This window comes from Haliaeetus albicilla, chromosome 19 (assembly GCF_947461875.1).
Source record: "Haliaeetus albicilla chromosome 19, bHalAlb1.1, whole genome shotgun sequence".
Taxonomy (NCBI): Eukaryota; Metazoa; Chordata; class Aves; order Accipitriformes; family Accipitridae; genus Haliaeetus; species Haliaeetus albicilla.
This window is the reverse complement of record NC_091501.1, coordinates 16582331-16599136: the sequence shown is the minus strand read 5'-3', so window position 1 is coordinate 16599136 and position 16806 is coordinate 16582331. Positions and strand designations below refer to the sequence as shown.

Here is a 16806-nt window from a genome sequence, read left to right as displayed (position 1 = left end):
TAATATACTTGGACAACAAATTCACAAGCTAGTGTGTAGCTGTTTAATTTTATTCTCAACTAAATCACCAGATCGAGCACAGTGCTGGATTAGCCGCTAATATCACAGGCTTTCCTTCTGTACAAGCTGCCACCAATTCAGCGGAGCTATCCTCACCAAGAACTCCTACTGTCAGATACCAAGCACTTAAACCTGCTGAAAGCAAATCTAATCAAAGTGACAGTTAAAATAAAACCAGCACAGATGAAAATCATCATATTATGGCTTTCCCTTTTGTTAAAGTCAATTTAACTGATCTAATGAGTTTTATATTCCTCAATATGAAAAAGCCTACATGCATCAATAAAAACTAGAGGGAGCAACACTTTAAATGCTTTTTTAATTGACTTTTGTTTTCAGGCCAACAGCCCAGGGATAAAGTTTCATTATTACTCCAATATTTCAAGTCCTTCAAAAAGTATACAATTTGTACTCAGGATACCATTCAAACATGATTCACAGGAAATAAGCTAAAAACAAAAACACAAGAAAAATCAACGATTAAATTGGATTTACATTACCAATAAAAATCTCTTCAATTTTGAATCCTACAGTCACATTTTAGTTAAGGTATCAAATACCAAGAATATTTTGTAAGCTATTTGTATTTTTTTTAAAATACCCATCTTTAAAATTAAGATGCACTCACACTGACATGGGAATAATGTGTATTTAAAGTATCTTTAAGAACAGGAAGGCAAACACTGGAGGTTTGACTTCCTATAAGTAAAAGACTCATTCTCATCCAAAGCACTTAAAAAAAAAAAAAAATCACAGGAAATTTGAGTGGTAAAGCGTGCAGTATATTACATGCTGAAACCAAACTCCAAAAACCCAATTAGTCCAAAAAAGTAAAAAGAAAAATTAATGAGCAAGATAGCCAATACCTGTGGCTTCAATGCAAGCCAGAGGAAATTCATTCACAGCTTCACTTAAACTTCTCTTTCAAGCAGCCTCTGACAGGCTTTTTTTTTTTAAAGGCTAAGATATTACTTAGAAATATATATACACACACACAGATATACATAGAGTCACAAAGCAGTACTGAATATGAAAATGGAAAAAAACCTGGTTTGACATCCTAATTGAAAAACAGAAGAGTAAAAGAAAGGTTAAATGCTTCATTCTCCACTGATTACATGAGGACATTATTACTTTAATCCACTGTTGAGATGAGAAGAACAAGTAGAAATTTTCTTGTTATTTAAAGACTGATGCTGATTTTGCACCTTTCAAGCCACTTGGGACTCAAGATTTCCAAGCAAACTGCTAAAACAACTGAATAACTTCAAATTAAATAAAAAAACCCCGAGTTGACAAACTGTTGTTGGTCTTAACTCAAAACGAAGAAAAATCTAAAAAAAATCTGAACTACTTGTAGTAATTCAATGTTTGAAACACAAGATCTTGGCACACTATAGTGTGAGTCTAGGCACACTATCAGTATGCAAACAGCATAAATGGACAAAAACTGAAAAAGTGTTTATTTCAACTTGTCGACAAGTTTCTCTTCCCAATACCAGTTCTGTCTACTACAATGTATTATACGCAAAGAAGTTTATCATTGCAGTGTGTAGCTTTACAGTAAGTGATTTTGTAGGCAAAATTCACAATGTTTGTTTGACATGCAGAACTCAACCATGCACAGAGCAAACCCTACTAGACCATCCCTACATTATGTCCGGCTAAAAAAATTCTCAGGAAACCATCTGCAGACAAACAGAAGTTTAACATTTTTATCACATGAATTCCTCCATCTAAAAAACCTCTGTGGTCTGAAGTGCTTTAAAAACTATTTACACAGAGCTACAGATTTCCATACAATATCCTATGCTGCACTTCAAACAAATTATATTATGTTTGAAAACCCTTGAAACAATGATCTGACTTACTCTGTATATACACATGTAGTATTGTTACAATAATTATGAAACAACATTAATTATGGATTAATATTCTTTATTGGTAAATCCTTAGCTGCTAAGACTATAATGCTTGGATATTACAGTATTACAAAAATGCATTACTGCGCTCTCAATTGTAGAGAGATGCCAGCTGCACTGCAATAGGTTGACAGCATTCTGCCACTAGTGAAAAATAAGACTTTGTTGTATTTCCTTAGCAAAGGGTGTATTACAGGTGTTTACTTCTGGCAACATCTTGTACCTGCAAGGACTAAAGAGACAGCAGTGTGAAATAAACCCCAAATATTACTTGGGGGTTGATTAATCAAGTATTAATGGCCTTTTAATTTTTCCACCTACAGGAGGGCAGCTCCCAAGGTATATACTTGCAGCTTCCATCTCACTGGAAGAAGTCACACCACAGCCCAAGAAGTTCTGGGACACACATGATTGCACAGCAGTGCCTAAACAAGATTCAGCATCATCTTTCCCCTATTTTGAAAAATTCATTCACTGTTAAAACAAACAAAACACAACCCACATTCAAAACCCCACACACCCAAACAGGGTCTGAAATTCAGTCACTTGTTTAGAACTGGAAGTTTGATGGATAAAGAAAAAAGTGCCTTTCAAAAAGTAAGTTTCAATTAATGTGCTAACACACTAAAATCCTGATCTTTGCTGGCAATCCCATCCCTCCTTCCCTCTAGCTGGTGCAAGGTGTGTTCAGACTACTTTGTTTTTTTAAAATCTAAATTACCTTAGATAAGACACTCTCAGGATTCCTATCAGACTGAAACATCAAAATATTATATGAGCACTAAAAAAAATTTAATTCTGTTATGAGTTTTAAAAAATTTGTTTTTAAATAAATGCATTTAGGACAAACACACATACTACCAATTTTTGAAAGTAAGTTTGTGTTACAGTAAATATTACTTAGTGTATTACTATTTGTTTTATTACTAAAGACTTGCTGTGAAAAACATAGGAGCTGCAGGGTTTGTTTGTGGTTTGTTTGGGTTTTGTTGTTGTTGTTGTGTTGTGTTTTGTTTGGTTGGTTGGGTTTTTTTTGAATATAAGCTAATATTCAGAGAAATCCTTCACCCACCTGCCCCCAAATTTTACAATTGCTATTTCCTTTAGGTTTTATAATGGGACGCAAAAATCCATCTCCCCAAGCAATAATCAAGTACTCTGCTGCCGACCCATGTAAAAAAGAATTATCCAGAAAGCTCATGCAGAAAAAAGAAATGAAATAAAAAACTTGGTAGAAATACAAATACCCTAATTACATGCATACAGATATTTTAGTGCCATTATTACATCATCATTCAAAATTACTATCACAGCTTCACATTTGAAACATGATGTACTAAAGAACATCAAGCCAAACTTGTTTTTCTTAGATATAGGCACATTTTGATTCTTTAACGTTACTTTCTGGTATATTACTTTTTTCCTTTTCTTTTTAATCTCTTTTGATAAATTGTTTCAGACTTTTGTGTGCTTGAGAGGTGACTTGTGTAAGTTGACTGACAGGCATTTGAATTTCCTGTTGAGTCTGAAGACAGAAGTTACCTTTGATGATTATCAAATTTATTCCTTCCAGATATGAATTTTAAAACATAGATATTTATTTTAAAGACAAGATATAGCATTTCTGCTCTTTTAAGCCTTGGTAGGAGATACTCAAAAGTAAAGTGTCAGCACTTATGTTTACCTGTAAAGTGCATTTACTCCAAAGCTTTCAATTTTTTTAACACAAAAGCAGCATTAACCCTCAAATATTTTACCCATATTTTAAAGTTTAGAAGCAACTTTAGAAAGCTGAACTGATGACTACACTAGTGTGCCCTCCTGGCAACTTTCTGCTTTCAAACCATGGATAGATTGTTTGTGCCTCTTCATCTATGAATGCAGGTAAGTGTGGCAACAGGTCCCAATAACATTCTAAAAATCACCTCCCAATTCCTCTTTGCTCTTGAAACCATCAAGAAATTCTACTCAGGTGCCAAATTCCTTCCCCAGAATCCTTACCAGTATCCCAGAACAACCCATATTTAAGTGATTCATATAAGCGTAACCTAAGGAGTTGGAAAAACTGACTGTTTACAAGTTTATTCCTGATGTTAAGTGTGATGCAATTAATTATAGGAAGTACATCTGAGAATAATTACACATAAGCTAGTCCTTTTCTTTGGCACCACAGTACTTGGCATGGCTTTTGCAACCTGAAGTCACTTCACCTGAAAAATCTTACTCATGTGCCAAGGAGTCAAGTATCTCCTCCATTAATATTTTAATGTGGAACATGCATAACTTATTCACAGAAGTATCTGTAAGAAGTAACTTGATCTGCAGTGTAAATTAATATACAAATGCAACTTAAAAAAACCTCAACCCTCACCCCCAAACAAAAACTAAATCCCATCCAAACATGTAGCTTGTCCTGAAAAGACAAAGCTCATAAGATAGTCTGCATTTATTAAGATGATCCTCATGTTCTTCCTGGCTTGAATAGCAAGAGCAGGAAAGGTTGCCACAGATATAGCTCTTACCATAACCACAGGCATCTTAAGTAGTAGAATGGACACAAGGTAAAATTATTCAGAAAAAACATTCTCACATTTGTTTGCCCATTACTTCATCTAAAGTTTCAAAGATACTGAAAAAGGACTTAACATAAATTTTATACAAAGAACAGAATTTACCTTCAGAGAGTGGAAAAAACAAAGCTTCCTGGGAAGAAATACTTCTTTCTTTCCTCTGGGCTATATAATCAAGGTTGGGACAGAGGGGAGGGAGAAGGAAAGAGAGGGCAAGAATAGACTAAACAGAATCACAAATTTCTATTCCTAGCAATAACGGAATTACTTTACATATAAAATATTTTATCATTACAAAAGTCACTCTCTTTCCTCTTCTGAATCAATGATTTGATTTATTCACACTGAGAAACTCCTAAACCACCAGTGACCTTTGCCTTCAAGACACATAAGGATTTGGTTGGTTCCAGTAGATTTATAGCCCAAAGAAAGTGGAACGTGTTAGAGATGTTCATTAGGAAAGCAACACATGATTTAACATTTGCAGCACAGGTAATATAAAGTTCTTCCATAAAGGCTAATGCTTTTACCAGTCAGTGAATTACAAATTCTTCAGGAGATTTCCCATGTACGTTCTGATGATTTTGAATTGTCTTGGATATGACTGGCAAAAAATATCCAAATGTTTTTGTTAACAGGAAGAACAGAATGAACATATTTTAACTGCATTTTCATTATGTTCCTTGAATTGATTTGGAGACAAAAGACAGCACTTCCATAACACAATGAACTCTTTTCATTCCCTCCTCTAACATTCAACCATTTCAATGACATAAAAAGCAACAGTCAAAAATATTTTGCCACTCCCCCCCCTAATAACTGGTTTAAAGCGTGGCTACCCAATGAAGTCAAGCATGCTTGTTTTTACAGGAAGAATGAAAACACTGAATATTGCAATTCTCTTCAACCTTGACATACCTACTTTTCTCATGCCATCCTCATCTGTGTCCCATTAAATTTTACTCCACGTCCTACTCCCACATTACTTTTTTGTCCTCACAGTCCACTTCTAAACTTATGCCAAAGTAAAATATTAGACTGGACATTGACTGTTGTCTTGTAACAGGTTTGCAAAGAAGAAGAAATACTGAGAACTTGAAATAAACACTGAAAACACCACCGGCTTTAAACAGTCTGGATAATCTCTGTTATTAAAGCAAAGCCATACTAATGAAAGATTTCTTTCTAGAAGAATCCTAGTCTTTATGTTCAAATTTGAGCAACCTGGTCTAGTGGAAGGTGTCCCTGCCCATGGCAAGCAGGTTGGAACTAGATGATCTTAAGGTCCCTTCCAACCCAACCATTCTATGATTCTATGAAATTCAAAGCTTCGCCTGAGTTTAATTAATCTGAAACATACACTATTTATATATATTGTATTTACAGTATATGTATACTGCAGTCATATTTAGATTTGTGCACCAGACTATCATCACCTCTTACTTAGAGGCTGAGCTACTCAGTCTCCTCCAAGAGCTACCACACAACACAGGATATGAAAAAGGAAAATCACCCCTCAGCTGAGGTGCTCAGAGTAAGCACGGCTAATGCTTCCAAAAAGAGAAAAAGGCACATCGCCACAGTCAGTATCACGCCCTTGGCAGCGCTCACTCAGAGTCTGAGAGAAAGCTGAGAAAAATTCCCCCTCTCCCCCCACCCCCTTCCTCCTTGCTTTAACAGGTTACTCCTATGAGCACGTATTAACTGAAGCTAGCCATCCAGCTCCTCCAGTGAAGCACTGGGATGGGCAGGAGAACAGGCAGTAAATGCTGCCATCTACCAGAAAGTTGAGAATTTTCCATTTCTGCTGGCAGTAAGCAAAGCGGGGGGGGAGTGGGCAGCAGAAGAGCTGCCACGGCAGCCAGCTCTTAGCAGTTGTAATCTTTAAAACGTAAAAGCCACTAAATAAAACCCACAAGAAACAAGATGTTTCAAAAAGTATGGAAAGCAAAAACGTAAAGCCGCAATTCAGCAGGCCAAGAAAAATCACCTCTGGCACATGGCATAAAAATTGACTTTCTCCAAGCAGACAAAATTCTTCCAGAATCTGAAGAACCGATTTGATCCAAAGATGCAGAAGGAGCACTCAAGACAGGCAAAACCACAGCAAAAGAGCTGGCCACATTCTTCTCATTGGAGAAACCAAGTTCCCCTTAAAAGTGCCGAAGTGTTTCTTTACAGGCAAGAGAGTTTTATAAACTGTCTCAAAGCAATGTCATTACAAGAGATTTATTTTACAGAGCTGATATAAGTGAACTGCAATAAAACCACCAGGTCAAATTAGTATTTATTTAACAATTCTAAGGAAATAAGGCGGGGGGAGAGGGTAGTATGACATAATGGTGTACCTCTCACACAAACTGACTTCTGTATCAGAAGAATGAAGATGCCAAATGCTGATCCTATGTGCTATAAAGTGCTCCACTTTTTTCAAGTTTAGCTTCTGTATTGGGTGAGTTATCAGGTATTATAATGAAAAACATAATTTACAGATATTTTAATATATACAGTATACTGTGAAAAGAGTCAACATCACTTCTGTAGGGGAAAGCCTCACCTTGCACATCTACTGAAATGGAATCGTATTAATCAGATCCATATGCTTATCTCAAAAAAAATCCCATTTTTATAAAGCCCTTCATTCAGACCTCTTAAAGAAGTCTAATTGCAATGAAACAAAACAGAGTCCTCTGTATGTACGGGTAGGAAGATGCAAAATAGAAGAACCCATTATACTCAAGATATTCATAAGCTATATGAAAAAGCAAGTGAATAGCATAGGAATAATTTGCAATTGATACAAAATTATTCAGGACAGGCAAAATTAGATTGAAGAGAGTTGCTGAGAAAACCCATAATAGCCTGTGCCTGCGATAGAAGACAGCAATTGAAACCAGGCACTTTAATTGCAAAGCGATTCTTAAAGGAAAGAGAAGCACAGAGACAAAGATCAGGCTTGAATTAGGTGCTGCCTCTCAGAAGAGGTCTGGAGATCTACCTGGTGGTTTCAAAAAGCGTCAGCTCAGTGGCAGTCAAAAAGGCAAACATGTTAGAGGAATTGATAACAGTAAACAACCTTGTCACCATAGAATTCTGTGGGGCATGGAGATCCAGTCTTGTCCCCCAACTCCGAACGAGGGACATTCAGAAACATGGAATGGTCTAAAAGAGCTGAGGTTCAACTGAGCAGGACTCCAGCTCAGAGAGCAGGGAGGAGACACACATGAAAAATGGTGCAGATAAACCAGAAAGCTGAATTCACAAATGATACCAAAAAGTGATACTGAAAATTACTTCCACACAGGAAGCATTCATCATTTCTCAAGATATAAGAAGTGGTAATGTTAATAGTATCTTTAGTGAAAAGCAAGGGTTTTTTAAAAGAAACAAATGGAACTTTAAAAAATTCTGGATCTCCTTATCACAAAATATTCTGGAGAGCAAAAAAAAAAAAAAAACCCACATGCATATGCAGAATAAAGTACTTAGAAGTATCACACCACACTTTGGTGCAGTTTTTAGCTGCAGCCATGCTCTTCATAGTTACCCTGTTTTTATTATATTCTTTCCTAAAGGTCTCAACATTCATCACACGCAGATCTCTTTGGTCTGCCTAGTACAAGCATTTTGAAGTTATACTCTAAACAACCATTGATCAAAAAAAAAAATAACCTCCATTTACTAGACAATTAAGATTGAGCTACAAAATAACACCACTTGGACCAAATGTCCCTAAGGCAGCCTTAATGTTTTTTCCACCATAGGAACATGGGTATCAGCATAATAATAAAATAGAACATTTAAATTTGTAATAAAATCCTACCCCTGAATATGCATTTAGGGAACACACTAGCATTGTTTTGAAACTAGTATATAATTCTTTATGAGAGCAAACTGATGCTTGTGGGTCTTTTCTCCCCTCCACCTATTAAAAATAATATGTTAAATCGATATTCATGTCATAGCATAGAACCTGCACTCCCAACTCACTAGTTTATTAACAAACAAGAAAAAAAGAAATCTATTATTTCCAGCAGGAATATTTCCACACCCTAGCACAAAGTTTAATTACTAATGGCACTTCAGACTTCAAACCAAACTTCCAAAAAAAGGAAAAGTTGTGATGCATCCTACAGAACATGCTTTAAAACTGCATGGACATATCTCCCTATATTACATCACAGCAAGGTTAATATTGCAATTCAGGTGAACTGACTGTGCTTTCTGTCAAGAATTTTACCAACAATCACAGAAAACAACATTTGGGTAGGAAAGAGCACTAAAAGACTCTCCACTTGTTTCACAGGCAGTATACTCAGTCATCGCTACACATGTATTTATAAGAAAAATAGCATTAATTCCAAAAAGACAAAAATTAATTTCCCTGCAGAAGGAGCATTTACATATAAAAACTGTGTAACCAGATGAACAAAGGAAAATCAGAAATTCAGCTCCCCAAAGAATGCTGAAAACACTTGCTCCAGCATACAACGCGAAGCCAATTCCTAAACATGCCACACAGTAAGTTACGTTATACTAGTTCCAGTCTTTAATAATCACTGAATAGATACCATGTAACACGGCTGCTTTGAAACCCTGATATAATTATGAACATATGCAGGCTACCAACTGTATGACAGTTTTTACTTAGAAGACCTCTTTCTTGTCCCAGACACCAAATGGTATTTTGAGTTGTACGCTACACATGGTACAGGAAAACAAAGAATCTTAGTCAAGGACTAGTACCTTACCTTACATGTGAGCACAGAATAAAACCTTTTACTTCAAAGAGATTACATTCAGGTATAGAAAGAGGAAAGACAGACCAAAAAGCAGACAATATGCAATAGAATGCAACTGATGAATTTACTTAAGGAAAACAAGCCAAAACAAAACCAAAAATCCCTCCTGAAAGTAATATGCATTTATAAAGTCTTTCAAAATGCAGGCAGCAACATAAACAAACAAACAAACAAAAAAAAACAAAAACCCAAACCAAAAAAAACCAAAACCAAAACCAAACCAGCTCAACAAACAATGATTTAGGAAGTTTAAGACACGTGTAAAGTGACATATTAATTTGCCAGTGGGAACAATGGTGCTTATGCATAGTGTGTTCTTAACCACTAAATCTAGGCTATAGCTAGATATTTTAATGATTTCATCACATGTTTAATAAACAAAACCACAATTTGCAGGTATGTTGGCATCATGAATGTATACAAAAACAGATTGTCATTGCAATTTGTCCCATCAAGGCTTATGAAAATATCAGGGACATTCTTCCATTTAGACTGTTTTTCCCCAGCTCCAGCTTAAGACCATTATTACTTGTCTTACTTGCCAGAGACATAGAAAACCAATTACTCTCACTTTGTTGTAGCTGTTAATGTATTTCTGGAGTTATGTTCCCTTTCAGCTTTCTCGTCTGCAGGCTAAGTAATCCCTCCTTAGAGGTCGTGTTCCCCTGACTCTCCAATTTGCTTGCACTGGTTTTGGTATCTCAGGAAATCTCCGCTCACTGGATGTGATTTCACACCTGCACCTGATTATTCTTGCTTAAACATAGTACACACATGAACTTAACAATCATTTCACTATTTTCTACAGTACATTTGAGGTGACTGGTGAAGAAAGCAGAAATTTACATATTCTGAGATCCACTACTGCCTTTAACAAGGGTCTAAATCACCCTGATCATGTTACACAGGCTCGTGCTCTAATAAACTGGACTGGGGACAACTGGCTTTCACAGTCCAAGATTCCCAGTGCCGATGAAATCACTGGCACGTCTCATCCTCAACAGGCACAATTCATGTTTTTAATATGAGGGTTTTTTCCCAGCCAGGCAAGATTTAAACAGCTATGACCTCAGATATTACACAACTGCCATACAAGCACAGATATACATATAAACATGGGTATCTAATAAATTCTGGAAAGAGAAGTTGACTAGCACTCAGGATTAGCTACCTACCACAGGACCTACTACATACTTCAATCAACAATCTTATAGTGGAAACTTCCACCACACATTACTAAATACAAAGGAATTCTGCTCTATTTTTAGATCATCCCCAACAAAAGGCTTTACAGCTGAGGATGCACCTATGCAGAGCTCTCACAATAAGACAAATCAATTGTACAGCAACCTCTAAGATTCAGTTACAAGTCCTATCTAGGATGATCAATTCCTGGCAAGAAAGAATACTAACAAGATTGTCCTCCAGCAAAGACACAGGAATTTGCAAATTATTATTATAAAACTTCTGCACTGTTGACAAGGAAATCAAGATGCTTTTGAAAGTCAATTAATTACAGACAGGCTTGAAAGTGATCTTGTAACAAGGAAAGCTTACTGGACAGTATATGGCAGGATAATCTCCTGTTATCTTAGAATAAAGAAACAAAGAAAACGTGTCACTAAAATATATACAACTTGTCAGTAAACTTTCCTTTTGTGGAGAAATGCTATATCCCCACAAGCCCCCAAATCTACTTCAGAGTTTCTTTTCAAAGCAACAATCATTGTATGAACATTCAAAACTTTTTTTGATCCGCACCACTTATATAACTGCTCTACTTTTACCTTGAAAGAGGCAAACAGAGGGGTTTTTTAGGTTCCTTCCTTGCTGTTTTCTGAGAATGAAGAAACCTGCAGCAGTAGGAGAAGCGCAAACAAACCAGCATGATGCTAGTGAGCCTGATGGGTTGGGAATGGCCCACAGACAAAGGTGCTTTTAACTTCTAGACAGAAGTATTGCTTCGTAACTATAGGCATCACAAACATCATTGGATCTAGTATCTAACAATATATACCTCTTGACTCATCCTTTATATTTGCTTATTAAGAACTTACATTCATTAAATATTTTATTTAAACACCAAACAACTTCCCCCCTGTAACTACTGATAATCCCAGACTAAGTAACTAATGATGTCCTAGTTTCGTCTGGGAGAGGGTTAATTTTCTTCCTAGTAGCGGGTACAGTGCTGTATTTTGGATTTAGTATGAGAATAATGTTCATAACACACTGATGTTTTAGGATAAGCACTGCTCAGCAACAACTAAGTCAAGGATTTTTCAGTTTCCCGTGCTCTGCCAGCGAGCAGGTACACCAGAAGCTGGGAGGGAGCACGGCCAGGACAGCTGACCTGAACTAGCCAAAGGGATATTCCATACCGTAGAACATCATGCTCAGTGTATAAACTGGGGGGAGTTGGCCAGAAGTGGTAGATCAATGCTCAGGGACTGACTGAGCATCGGTCAGCGAGTGGTGAGCAATTGCATTGTGCGTCACTTGTTTTTTTCTTCTTAGTTTTTATTTCTCTTTTTGTTATCTTCATTTTCATTGCAATTATTATTACTATTATTATTATATTTTATTTCAATTATTAAACAGTTCTTATCTCAACCCACGAGCTTTACTTTTTTTCCCATTCTCCTCCCCATCCCTTGGGGGGCGGTGGGGAGGAAGCGAGTGAGCAGCTGCATGGTGCTTATTTGCCAGATGGGGTTAAACCATGACAAACGAGTACTAAATTAATCAAGTTTTTCCAGATTTAATTTTTAGGTAAAACATTTTTCCAAAGGAACAACAGTGGTACTGATCCAACTTCTCCATTTTACCAATACATCAGTACTGCAAAAGAAAAATAAAATTGTGGAACAAAAAGGAAAAGAACAGTTTGCCCATGGAGAGAGCACTAATCCAGGATCAGTTTATACATTAATATATAAATTATTATTAGCAAAAGATTGCAATTTCCTTAAATGAAGAGTTATTTCCTCTTTTTTGTAATATTTTAGAAATTTTCTACATATACTTGCATTTTTATGTGAGTGTTCCATCATTCCAGAAAGTAGGACAAAAGTAGGCATGGAAATCTTACTGGCAGTACCAACCTCCAACACATTCAGAGAGCCTTGCTGCCAAAAACACTTCAGAGAGGATTGGTTTTAATGGGACTTGAGCATCAGTTGACTAGATATCAACTTCTACAGTAACTGGGGTTGACCACAGAGGTCAATCTCCAGGATGCTCCTAAGAGTGAGAGAGGAGTGGCTTCAGCAAGGAAGCACTCAAAAGTCTCCCAAAAGGACAACAGCAGGGCCCTACTGAAATTTAAGCAGTCTACTGCATCTGGAGTCTTTTTTGCCCTTCTCCTGTCCGAGGTGTGATGGACTGAGAGCAAAAAAAGAGAATAAAATTAATAGAAAAGGAGAAGAATGGGTTGAGTGCAAGCCTGTACCAGTAGTAAGCCTGTCTTTACTGTTAATTCCAAGTTGAGGGATCAAGTCTTATAGCAGGAAGGCACAGAGATCAAAGGAGGAAATCCTCAAGTATGAAGACATGTAAGAAATGATCCGGTATTTATAAAGGAATAAACTGAACATAACCTGGGGAAAACCCAACAAGCCATACAGGCACAGAAGAAAATTCAGCCAATGCCAGTCCTTCCTCTCAAATCACTGTAGCTGATCCTCTAGCTCAAGGTTACAAAGCTAAATAGAAACTTTGGAACAAAAATCAAGATCATAAGCTACCAATCAGTTCAGCCTTTTGGAGACTATTGAAACACTTTGGGGCTACTCTAGCCAAACTAACCAATTATTTTATTCTTCAGAAACCTTTCCCAGACTTATAGACTCCCTTTTCCAGGTTTCCCCTTCCAATATTACATTAGATATGAGATATTTATTATATATATCCTGTAAGAGCCACCTCAACAGAAGAATGTTTATTTGTATTTCCCTTCTGTTTTTCTCCACTCTCTCTTCTTATATGCTGACTTCTCACTTTACTTTCCATTTCACACATAAACAACTGCCTTAACTTCTCCAGGTTAGGACATCCCTTTCTGTCTGTCTTACCTCTAGCATCAATTTGGCTCTTCTTTTACTTTCTATTCTGGCAGATTCATTCCTCTTGATACCACAGTAATATTAAAAATTAAGAAACGAGACAATCTCTGCAGGTTTCTTGCAAGGAAAATAAAGATTAAAATGCAGTATTTTGTTCTAAAGGTAGCTTTTTTCTTGGGAGTACATCCAAAACTGCTTCTCATTTCACACAGATTAAGACTATTAGTCTTCATACACTACTTTGGAGATCATGATTACTACTGACTTTAGAAATAAATTCTAATTCCTTTCATAAACACAATTCCTCTCCCCTTTTCTGACACTGAGGAAGCTTTGGCATCTTTTTTTGGGGGGGGGGGGAGCACAGGATGGGGATGGGGGACAGGGACATACCTCAAAAACAAAACAAACAAAAAAAATCCAACACCCAACCTTAAGTCAGTTACAAGGTCTTTCTGCACATGGAACGAATCCAAGATGACAGCCTAAGGGCACTCGTAGCAACTTCCTCAAGGCATCATTTTTATTTCAAAAGCTACCCTGAACACATTTAGGCAATGTGGAAACAGGCTTTTGTTTATACAAAGTTACACAAGAGGGCCACAGGGATCCAAAGAGCAGATGCAAGCAGAAGCCTAAACCTGATGGTGATTCTGATGCTGATGTGAAGAGATTCCTCACCTCCTGAGCTGAAAGGTTCAGTGTATTTTTAAAGCAGCAACATAATCACACACTGCACTTAACGCTGCAAATCAGTTTAGTAAAGAATACTCAATCTAATGAGGATATTACACACTCAGCTGTTAAGACAATGAGATCTACAGTTTCTAGACAGCTGCTATAGTGAACTCAAGGGACTTAAGATCCTAGCTGACATTTCTTTAAGTAAATCTACTGCCTAAAATGGTGTCACCCTGGTAGCAACTGCAAGTCTTACAGTTTTAGGTTATGCTTCTCATCTCTGATACTTACTGATGAGCAGAAACAAGAGACAAACTGAGCAATTCTTATCACAAGAAGCTCCTTGTGTAAAAGCACCTTTTGGAAGCATCTGGTATTAAACTAGAGAAGCTACATGAATGAGATGATTTAATTTACAGTTCTACTTTGCAAAACACAAAGCAATCTTGTTAAAAAATATAGATGCAAAAGTAATAAACAATTACAGATTGTTAACAAAGGAATGAAGGAGCTGCCAAATGTGCTTGAAATGATGAGCTTCACCATAACAGCAGCAGCACAGGTGAGCCATGTATGCCCTTTCTGAAAGCTGGCATGATATGAGGTACTTGAAGAAACTATGAAAACATAGGAATCACTAGTGAGGGATTGCAGAGGGAGTTTTAAGGTGCAAGCAGAGTTGAGACATTGTGAAGAAAGCTTCAAAATCATGTCAAGCTCTATCTTTGACTATGGTTTGACTGCTTTTGGTGTGTAAGCTAAATTTTTAAAAAGCCAGCCCAGGAAACTCTATACTACAGTGCAAGTGTCAGCACAGGCATCCCTTTTGAAATAACTTTTGAGGTGCCTGAAGCTAGAAAATTAAATCCCTTCGGAATTCTAACTCAAAACACTATCCCATTTACAATAACAACTTGAGTGTTGTTGATGTGGAGGTTCCAGCAGAATTTGCTGGCAGGCATACTACCTCAAGCTTAACATACTGCTTAGCTACATCCACTGTACTGCTCAGTAACGTCACCTTAATTGAGTAAAAAGCAACTTAAGTTGTACTGACTGCTGACAGACACAAAGACTAATCTGTAGGCACATTTCAAAAACTCACCTGCTGTCTGAGGTGATGTGTTTTATTCTTGGCTCTGAAATGAGGACAGAGGTCCTGAGCTGGTAGAACAATAGACTGAGGACCAGAACATAAACATTCTGGTTCTCATCACAACTGATTGCAGCAGTGTGACAGCATCAAAAAAGCAATCTTTAGAAGGCAGTTTTCACTACTGTTTTTCTGATTGTTTCGCAAATAATTTCTCAGCTAAATAACCCAGCATGGAGATGTCAAATATGCAAACTTTTATTACCATGTTTTCACCTAAAAAAAGACATTCACCCAGACCGTGGCATACAGCCTATAGCATTCCAGCTACATAAGTGGTCTCCTGGAGTTTTTGAAAAGAAATTTAGTAAAACCCTGCTGCAACACATAGAGCTTTCTAGCGATAGCAAATAACCACCCATTGCTCTACTGTACTCGGAAGCGGGGATAAAGCTGCAGCTTAATTTCAGCTTTGTCCATTAGGTAACTTTGAAAAGTTGCAGGACACTGCTTTGCAGAGGTCATCTTTTAGTGTTAAGAAGATTGCTGTCCTGTTATGCCTTAGCCTGAAGCCTGAAATAATGGCACTCAAAACATCTATATGCTATATTTAGTAGTAGAGTGTTACGTTTTCAGTGACTAAGTAGGAAAGAAAGATGATCGTTGCTTCCAAGACCAAAAAAACCCCACCTGAGACAACTTTTTTTTACTTCTAGAAATATTAGTAATGTCACTTTTCTACTGATGGTTCACTAACAATCAGAGTGAATACTAAACTCTGACTGAATACAGGGGTAAGACGTTTAAGCTACAAGCTGCAGTATTTTCTTCTGCAAAGATACCTTGAGTTTCAGCAGCTACATGGTAGCAGTCAAAATATGGAGGTACAAATTAACGCTAAACCTGGTTATTTTGAATTCATGGCCATGTTTGGTTCACACAGTATTGATCATTTCAATACACATTATGCAAGCTCTTTAAAGAGGTCAGTGTTGCAATCTGAAGTTTATATTGTGCAACTTGTGTTAATTAGCCTGTTCACTGTACAGAATGACTCCATCAGCTGCAATCTTTGTGTGACTACAGTGAAGGAGTACATTTTAACTCAAGTTTTTTAAAATTAAATGTTATTGTTTTAAAATAGAAAGTACGTTCTGAAAAAACAACTTCCTGAAGTTACTTATTGAGACACTTTTTGACAATTTTTATATGCCGAGCAGCTAAAGCGTCAGAGAGAAACGGTCAGTATTAAAACTGTTTAAATGAAATTCAACACAAATTCATTTACAGCCAGCTTCTAGACTACCATTTTGGTGTTATTACTACTTATATATCAAAGTCATGCAATGCTTCAGAGGCTTTTGCAAACCCTTGTTATTACCAAGAACAAGACAAAATGTTTGGGAACTGATAGAATTCTTTACTATTTTTATTTTGCTAAAAGGTCTTATTCAGGAAGAACATATGGAAGGAGCTTATCTGAAACAAAAAGAGTAAATAGTGGGGGGGGGGGGGGGGGGGGGGGAAAGAGTGAACAACAGCAGTTCAGCTGGGAAAGCAGGGAGCTGTAGTGCAGCTCAATTCCACATGGGGGACCCAAGTCTAACACTTAAC

The 16806-nt window shown here is 36.9% G+C and overlaps 1 protein-coding gene across 18 annotated transcripts in view; it reads right to left on the bottom strand.

The window, feature by feature from the left end:
* The window catches only part of PLEKHA5 (pleckstrin homology domain containing A5), a 176270-nt gene that overhangs the window by 119154 nt on the left and 40310 nt on the right, over positions 1-16806 (bottom strand). Inside the window, exon 4 of one of the 18 annotated variants that reach the window (XM_069807847.1) lies at positions 1272-2205. The exons of the other annotated variants lie outside the window; for them this stretch is intronic. Within the exon in view, the coding sequence (XP_069663948.1) occupies positions 2127-2205 (79 nt within the window). The 3' untranslated portion in view covers positions 1272-2126. Of the gene's footprint in view, positions 1-1271; positions 2206-16806 lie in introns of those variants that run through there. 18 annotated transcript variants of the gene reach the window in all.